Source organism: Buteo buteo, chromosome 5 (genome assembly GCF_964188355.1).
Source record: "Buteo buteo chromosome 5, bButBut1.hap1.1, whole genome shotgun sequence".
NCBI classification, from domain to species: domain Eukaryota; kingdom Metazoa; phylum Chordata; class Aves; order Accipitriformes; family Accipitridae; genus Buteo; species Buteo buteo.
The window spans coordinates 2,314,544-2,323,554 of record NC_134175.1 but is presented as its reverse complement, the minus strand read 5'-3'; the positions used below and the strand labels follow the sequence as shown (position 1 = coordinate 2,323,554).

General features: G+C 38.9%; 1 protein-coding gene across 4 annotated transcripts; it reads left to right on the top strand.

The window, feature by feature from the left end:
• Nucleotides 1-351: 351 nt before the first annotated feature.
• On the top strand, nt 352-7,676 carry RER1 (retention in endoplasmic reticulum sorting receptor 1). 4 transcript variants are annotated; one of them, XM_075027158.1, is made up of 8 exons: nt 370-501; nt 3,328-3,407; nt 3,725-3,810; nt 4,368-4,472; nt 4,748-4,847; nt 5,373-5,451; nt 5,557-5,692; nt 6,573-7,676. In XM_075027158.1, the coding sequence occupies exons 3-8, from the start codon at nt 3,730-3,732 to the stop codon at nt 6,660-6,662; spliced, it is 591 nt and encodes a 196-aa protein (XP_074883259.1). In that variant the 5' UTR covers nt 370-501; nt 3,328-3,407; nt 3,725-3,729; the 3' UTR covers nt 6,663-7,676. The 4 variants fall into 4 exon arrangements, with proteins under 4 accessions (XP_074883258.1, XP_074883257.1, XP_074883259.1 ...); XM_075027159.1 differs by having other exon boundaries at nt 3,328-3,443; XM_075027157.1 differs by lacking the exon at nt 3,328-3,407 and having other exon boundaries at nt 352-501; nt 5,376-5,451.
• Nucleotides 7,677-9,011: the final 1,335 nt, after the last annotated feature.

Here is a 9,011-nt window from a genome sequence, read left to right as displayed (position 1 = left end):
CCGCCCGCCCCCGCCAAAAACCTCCTGGCGCTCATTGGCTGCGCGGCAGCGAGGGGCGGGGCTCCGGGGCACCACACGAAGGGGGACAGGCAGAGCGGGCGGGCGGGCAACGCGCAGAACGGCCGGGCAACGCGCAGGGCCGCCCCGTGCTCGGTCCCCGCTGGCCCGGGGCCACGCTTCTCCTGCCGATAGCGCAGCGGCTACCTGCAGCCGGGGCCATAACGGCACCCACCCGCCCGCTCTGCCTCCCCCAGCCCGTCCTCACTCACCCGCGCCGCCACCCACCTCCCTCCTCACAGTTCGGCGCCGCGGCAACGCCCCCTTCCCCCTCCCACACGGGGGGCCCAATGGCGGGGCAGAACCCGGCCTTTATCCCGCCCCTTTTACCCTGGAAGTGGAAGTGAATGTCTTCTCCCCCCCCGCCAGCGACGCCATATTGGGTTTTGTGGATAGTAAGGGGGGGGGGAGGGGAACGGAAGGAAGAACCCGGCTTGGGCGTCCGTGAGTAACTGGTGCCCCGCGTCGGCGCCGGGACTGGGAGGGGGGGGCCCGGCCGGAGCCGAGGGCGGGAGGGTCGGCGGCAGGTGGTCACCCCATCTCTGGGAGCCTGGGGGTTTCCGCGGTCTATCGGCGACGGCTGCCGTACCCGCGGCCTAGGCGTTCCCCGCGGGCCGCGCTGCCGCTCGCCGCCTCCCGGTTGGTGGGGACGGCGGGGCTGCCGTTGTGGGGACGGCTGGGCCGGGCTCGTTTTCCCTCCGGGGCAGGCGTTGGCTGTGCTGGTGCCCTATCCCGGTCCCTCCTCACCTCAGCGGGCCGCTTCGGGGGCCTCTCCTCACGGTCTCCGTGCCAAAACGGTGCCCGCCTTCCCGCGCTCGGGTTTTTTTTCCGTTGTTTTTTTTTTTTTTTTGTCCCCAGAGTGCCCTGTATTGCTCCCGTCCCACGGCGTTTCTCTGGCCTCGGGGTGGGCGAACCTCACGATTCCGGGTAAATGCAGGGAGCTCTGGTGCCATGCCCTGCTGCTCTTCAGGCAGTCGTGAGCTTCTGACGGCCCAGGCCCCTGTTGTGATGGATAAAATTAACCAATACCTTTTTTTTTGTTTGTTTGTTTTGCATAACCCCCACCCCCCACCCAGTTTGCACAACCCATGGGTTATTTTCCTATGGTTGTCCGCTCGCCCTGTTAGTAATAAGCGGCTGCAGCGTGTTGCTCTTCAAAGACGTTTCCTCTGTGGGATGAGGAAACTTGTATGAGCAGTAATGTGTTTTTGCTAGTTATGTGGTTCATTTGTATTTTAAATTTAAGAAGAATCTCCACCGTGATCAGGGAGTTGTCTGAAAATTCTGTACCTCCCTGTGTGTGGTGATGCGAGGCATGAGTTAAATGCCTGCACTGCCCCAGGTCCTGTCATTTTGAAGAACTCAGTGATGCAGTGGTATATTTAATGATATTACCACAACAACTGTGGTAAAAAACCTGACTGTTGCAGGTCACATATTTGCCTACTTGGTACTTTTCAGCAGAGAAAAAATACGGGGTTTTAATATGGTTAAGTTTCAGTAGCAGTCTGTATTCTGCTAGTAGGAAACTATTCAACTGTTTGTTAAATAATCTTTATATATCTTTCTGATTATTGGTTTTACTGAAATGGTTGAAGGTTATCATAACTTATTATGCTGAACAGCAAAGTCTTATGTTGCCCTATGAAAGGGACTGCTACTGTCTAGATTTAATTATTCCCCTTAAACTAATGAGATCTGACCTGTGTTCTTAACTGTAAACTACCTTCAAAGCAATGCCAAATACTGCTTTTCTTGATAACCATCTAATTACAGATGTTCTTTCAGTAAAGTTTTGATGTGATAGGAAATATTAACTTAAATTCTAAACCATGTCATGTGATATACTTCAGTCTGTGCTACTTAAACCAAGCCAGTGGGTGGTTTATTTTCAGTAAAACAGATAGTGTTAGCTGGTTTAATTTCTTGGTCTGCTGTGGAAGAACTGTATGTATGATAAACAATCATACATAATCACATATAATGTAGTTTGTTACACCAAGCAAAATGCCTACTCCATCATAAAGCCATCAGTAGCCCTACATACATGATTCTTCACTGGAACTGCATAAGTTAACATTGACAAGATTGTAATGTTAGGTCTACTTATAGCCCATATTTGCTGTGGATGTATCTGTAAAATTAGTTTTGAGAATATGAGAGTTTTTCTGTTCATGATCTTTAGAGAATTGCTATCTGATCGACAGATTCAATATCTTTTTGTTACGGCTTTATACTTCAGGGCATTTCAAAAAACCCCAAAATAAAGCACAAAATTATGCTCAGCTAATAATGCTGACTAACTTCTTTCTTCTGCAGTGCAGTGAATGGGGAGAATAACAATTACTTCCTTTTGCCTGTAATGAGAAAGTCTGTGTCTATATTGTATAAGTTTCTATTTGACTTTTTTTTCTGTTTAGCTGTAGCTTGAATTAAAGTGGACTGCAGCTCCTTAAGCCTCGTAATGAATCCCCTTATCTTTTGAAGTGTAACAGGACTCCTTTTTTCTACTTATTAATTATTCCATAGGATGTAGTTTTCAGATGTTTACAGAAAATATAGACAACTTTAAGGTTCTGTGCCTCCCCAGATTGTCCTTGGTCTCAAATTATTTTTTACAGCAGTCACTGTATTGCAGCATCTAAGTTAATTTGCATTTTTCTGATTTAGTAATGTTTCATATATCTTTATTATTATCTGAGGCTCTTGAGATATTAATGTAGGGCTGAAAGTACTCCCACTATCCCAGAATTATGTAGTCCCACCCACAGATGAGGACTCCAGGAAGTAATGTCAGGGATTGCTTGTGGTGATGTGGCAAAAATGTTTCTGTTTAGAATCCATTTTATTTTGTTTGTTTTATATCTTGAAATGAACTATAAAACTTAGTTGAGCTTAACTGAAAAGGAGAATAAAGATCTTAAATTGGTAGCAGAAGCATGTACTAAAAAATAATTCCCTTCGTTCTTTTTTTTTTTTAATCTGAGTTCAGAATCCTGGCCCTTTCACTACACAGTTTTGCTCATGCATAAAACTTTCCTGTGACTGCTAAGCTCTTCATGTTCAAGAGAGAGATAAACTCATTGACTAATTCTAGCAGTGGGCAGTGTTCTGGTTTAGGTACTTATGGTAGAGGTTTTTGGTCTGTAACCACTGGTGTACAGAGTCCTGAATTTAAACTTCTTTGCTATCTAGTTACTCAGTATTTAAAAATCCTAAGCAGCTTTAAAAAAAAAATATATTTATTTTGGTTTTGTTCTTTGCCTTTAGAAACTGAGGTGACAGGAGGGTGGTGCTGCAGTTCATATCTCAATGCTTAGATGTTATAACTCAGCTCCTGCCTTATCAAGGTGAAGATGTCTAACAAGGCTCATTCCTGCATTTCTGTATGGACTTTTTTTTTTCCCCTCCCTAAAATGGATTGGATCCTGTTTTGCCTTTGTAAAATATCCTGTTCTTTGCTTTCTTGACAGTTTCTTTTGGAAATTAATTTCTTTGGAATAAATGTCTTCTCTTTAAGAATACTTCATTCAAAATAATTTGTTTCAAACAGGGCAATCCAAAAAAGTATCATATGTAAATGCTGGTTCAGATAATGTACTGTAAAGCCTCACTGAGCTTAGCTTTTTGTTTTAAATGTTACCTATGTCATGTTTTGTTTCCACAGCAACCATGTCAGAAGGGGACAGTATTGGTGAGTCTGTGCATGGAAAGCCTTCTGTGGTCTATAGATTTTTCTCAAGACTTGGACAGGTTGGTTTTTTGTAGGGTTTTTCTGACTCCATTAGAAGCAGGTCTCAATGCAGCTTCTTGAACTCGTTACTTTTCAGATGAGTTGTTGAAATACTAAAATCTGTACAAAAGATTTCTTTTGAAACCTTTTAAAAATAGGTAAAAAATATTATAATACGTAGCTTAATGGAATATTTAATGTGTGTATATGTGACATTGCACAGTGAAAATATAAGCTGTTATTGTCAAAATTGAGGATTGACTTCAGATTTCATGTCAGATTCATCCTAAGGAAAGTAAACTTGCATAAAATATTGAAAATTTAAATTGCTTTACAATGCCCCAAGCATTAGGATTTTTTTTTCTTTTTTGGCCTTTGTAAAAATATAGAACTTTTCAAATGCTTGTAAGTAGGTTTAATTCAGTTTATTTCTGATAAAGAATACAAATGTTTCATGTTACTCTCCTCCTCAAAATACTCTTCACAGATGCTTACTATTTTTAATGCTACCCTGTAATAAACTTTCTTCACTGTGCATTATGTGTTTTACAGATGTACACTTTATATTTCTTCCTAGATCTACCAATCCTGGTTAGACAAATCTACTCCATATACTGCAGTGCGATGGATTGTAACTTTGGGTCTGAGTTTTATCTACATGATTAGAGTTTATTTACTGCAGGTAAGAAAACTTATTTGTCAATACACAAATAAAAGAAATAGATTCATAGAGGTGATTTCATCTTTTCATAGAGTCGGAATGCTTACTTTATACAGTGAGAATTTTTAATATTGTTTTAACAAGTCCAGGAAACTTTTTGTGTTAGTGTGAGGATGTAAAAGAGCACTTCTCAAGGAAGCAAAAAAAACAGACTGTTAATCTTGTTGAAAAATCAGTGTCTGAAAACGGTTTTCGGGAAGACTTTAATCTTAGCTCTTTTTTCCTCCCTGCTTCAGGGTTGGTACATTGTGACATATGCCTTGGGAATCTACCATCTAAATCTCTTCATAGCTTTCTTGTCGCCAAAGGTAGACCCCTCTTTAATGGAAGATTCAGGTATGATGAATAGTTCATTTTGCAATAATTTTTAACTTAGTCAAACTTCCAGCTCTTTTTGTCTGATACAGTAGTGTAAATATGTGCAATTTTAGCATGACATTGTATTTTTAGACTTGCAAAAAATCTATAAAACATGACATCAGGAGTTACTATAAAACTTGTCAGGGGTTTTTTTGGTGGGTGGTTTTTGTTTTTGTTTTTTTTTTCAGGACTTGAACATATGGAATATTGTATTAGTTTTCTGTGTTTTGAAAGAAGGTTTATGTGACTTAAGTTCTCCCCATAGTAATTCAAGTGACCTGGCACTAATTTGTTATCTATTTTCTTTTTGGAAATCAGTGTTAAGTTACATTAAAACAGCCACTGTAACTGGAATCTATGTGTAACAGTGAAAGTTTTTCTTTCTTGTTTTTTTAAAGATACCAAGTAAAAATAACCTGAAGTCCAAAGATGTGGAAAATTAGTGTGAGGGGGTTTGTGGTTTGTTGTTTTTTTTTTTTTTTTTTTTTCTGTTTTTTTCAGATGATGGTCCTTCCTTACCCACAAGGCAAAATGAAGAATTTCGGCCTTTCATTAGAAGGCTCCCAGAGTTTAAATTCTGGTGAGTGGATCCATCTGCCCATGCTCTGTTTTTGAAAAATATAAATATCTGCATCAAATTAGTGGTAGCTGCCGTTAAAGGATTAATTTTAATATTATTTTTAAGGCACTCTGCCACTAAAGGAATCCTGGTTGCTATGGCATGTACATTCTTCGAGGCTTTCAACGTTCCTGTTTTTTGGCCAATCCTTGTGATGTACTTCATTATGCTATTTTGTATCACTATGAAGAGGCAAATCAAGGTAACTTGCCAATAATAGTACCATTTGTGATGTCAGAATTCACAGTATTGTTCCAAACTGTCCATCCAGTTGAGCACTTCAGAGGTTTTAAATGTATTGCACACACTTCTTTTGCTAGAGGAACTTGAACAACTAACACTTGAACAGTTCAAGTGTTGCATATTTGCAACTTTGACAAATATTGTTGATGGAAAATAAAAATAGCTCGTAAAAGAAGTCTTCATATACCCCATGACAAAGTCTTATGCTTGCTTTCAAAAGGTTTCGATCTTAGAATTTAGTATCTGTTTTTACGCAGGATGAGTCTTAATAATTTCTCATCCACTTCCTTTCTTCAGTTAACCATGGCTATTTTTAATGAAGAGGTCTTGTAGGATCTCTGATGGGTGAAAAAGGAAGTTCTGACAAGTTGGTGCGAGAAGGTAGATGGGGAGAAGGGGAAGAAAAACATAGGCAAGTCATTCAGACCAATTTTAACAAACTACTTATGGTTTGTTGGCATTTTAAAAAGAGAACCAGTTTTTTTCCTAGACATTCAGAATTTTGGATAGGTACTGTTATTCAAAGTTGTAAATTAAAGATTAAAGGGTAGTAAAGAATTAATACCTCTGTGCTCTCTCCAGCTTCCTGTGATTCCCCAGTCAGTAATCCTCACTGTACAGTATAAGTTGACGGGTGTACCCAAATTTGAGATTTATAAGATTGGGCTCATACCCCTATTTAGATGTAGACTGGTGTATGATTAGCTATTTCATTACCCTTACAATACTGAAGAACTGTCTTTCTAGAGGACTTTGTAATTTTCAATGTGTATTATAATACATTTTTGTAAATACTATGTAAGTTTCTTGCCTCAAAAATTGATCTTTTCTCTTTACAGCACATGATAAAGTACAGATATATACCCTTCACACATGGCAAGAGGAAATACAAAGGGAAAGAAGATGTGGGAAAGACCTTTGCTAGCTAGAAGGTGCAATCAACCTGTTGACCAATTCTACTTCTAACTAAAGGAACGATTTTGAGCCATTGTAACAATGCCTTTTTTTCTTCATAAAAAATGATTAACAGAGTGGTGACAAAGCAGTTGAATTTTCATTTTAAGAGGATCTTGCTATTTTTATCTGAAATATCAGTTTCTTGAGGAAACTGGCATTCTAACCAAATTGCATTGAGTTTATTATCTTTTGTAAGAAGTTGGAGAAACTTTGGATAATCCCATGGATTTGGGATAACGTATTTCTTTCAAGATCCATTGCACTGGAGAGATTAATGGCTTAGAGTTGGGTATTTTTACATAGTTCTCCTGCTCTACGTCACCCGGAAGTGCTGTGCACATATGTGAAGGAAAAATGTAAGATGGCACATGTGATGCTGTTTTCTGCTTCATGGCCATGTGCTATTTTCATAGAAAAAATCAGTAGACCTAAACAGATGCAGAACTTAAGCCAGTTTCCTAAATGCATGGTATTACTGAGTTATAGCCAAACAAATATAGATAGGAATAAGAAATCTACTAAATTATGGGTTTTGCAATAGGGAAAAAATACTCATATAGCTTCTAAAGTAACTCGTTTGTGTTGGGTTTTAATGCCAGTTTCACCATTACATCTCCTAGCAGATGGTAAAATTGGGCTCTATCATGACAACTCAAAACTTCGTTCAAACTCTATCACAATTTCCTTTGAGGACCTAGAATTATAAAAATATATATTTTAATTGTTATTAGTTGGAGTTTCTTTCATACTTAAGGGTTTCTTGATTAATTTAAGATGACTTCATGCAGCCCCTTCAGAATATGTCCAAACTGGCCATAGCAGACAAACGGTGTGGGTTTTAACACAACTTTTCATTTTCTATGGGGAAAAAAAAAAAAAATCGGAGGTAAATGACCTGCATGTAAACTTTTTCATGTGATACAACTGCAGTTTTATTAAGTGACTTTTTAATTCCAAAATTTATTAAAAGACAGTGTCCCCCTTTACTTGTTCTCTATCTTTATATACATATATTGATCTAACAGCATTCATGGCTCCTTTTCAGTAATGGTTACCCTCAACTTATCTTCATGCAATGCCTTTTTCAACTCTTCAGGGAGCATTCACTTGCAGAAAGTAGGAAAAGATTAGCTCTTTGAAGATTCTGAATGGAGAATAGTGGCAACTTCAACAGAAACCTAATTGAAAAAAAATTATGTAGGAACCCTTTCATCTGATTTTGTCAAATGAAGTCATTATGGAGCTCTGGAATTCAGCCTTCAGTAATCCTGGGAAAATGACAGGTAGTTTTAGTTCACATTGACCTGTTTTTTGTTTGTTTGCGTGTGTTTGTTTTATTAGCATGTGGAAACTAGTAATGCCAAAATTTAAAATTATGGAAATAGAGTAACCAAAAAGGGCCTTATAAAAACACCAGTCATGGATACTTGCAGTTCGTTGCTTGAAAATCTGAAAGCCCTGACTTGGAGAAGCTGTCTTCAGGTTTGCTGGAGCTTCTGAATAATATGGGCAAATCAGGGAGAAAAAGATGATATTTACTAATATTAAAATTAGCAACTGGGATGACTCCTACTAAACAACAGAGTGTTAATGGCATCCATTGCAAGTTAGACATTTTTACCTCCACTTAATTTTGAGCTTCAGTGGCAGCTTGAGATAAATGCCTTCTCATTCTTAGTAGATGATGTTTGGACAATGGTATAGTTTCCTAGCTGACTCTCAGCATGCAACAGCCAGACAAGTTTGACGGCATTTTGTTAAACTTTGCTCTATTTTTATCACATACAAGTGCTAAAAAGAAATTACCCTTAGAGAAAGCATGAAAAACTTGGCTTGACAGCTTCACAGACACTTTACAGTCATTGATTGCATCCTATTTGTTTTTATGTCCAACTAAATGTTTTTCTTTACTGTTTTCTTAGTAAGATCAGGCAGTGATTTCCTTAGGTAGTCATATTTTGCTTCATGATACGGACCACTTTTCTTCTACTGTTGCCTTGACAGTTTTAAATAGGGGAGGGATGCCTGAAATTTTTCTGATGTAAGAAAGGGATGGTTATTGCAGCTCTGAAAATCACTTTTGTACAGTAATGAAGAGGTGTTCGCATAGTTACCAGAACCCTTTTTTTTTTTTTTCATTTATAGATATGACGAAAAGTTAAACTAATTCTATTGGGGTTTTTGTGATAACACTGGAGATTTAATTGTTAACTAGCTAACCAGGATCTCTGCAGTACAAATAACCATCTTAAAAGAAGTGCTCTTACTGTAGCACACCTCCCCCTGCCATCCCAAGTCTGTTACTCAGTACCATTTGTGAA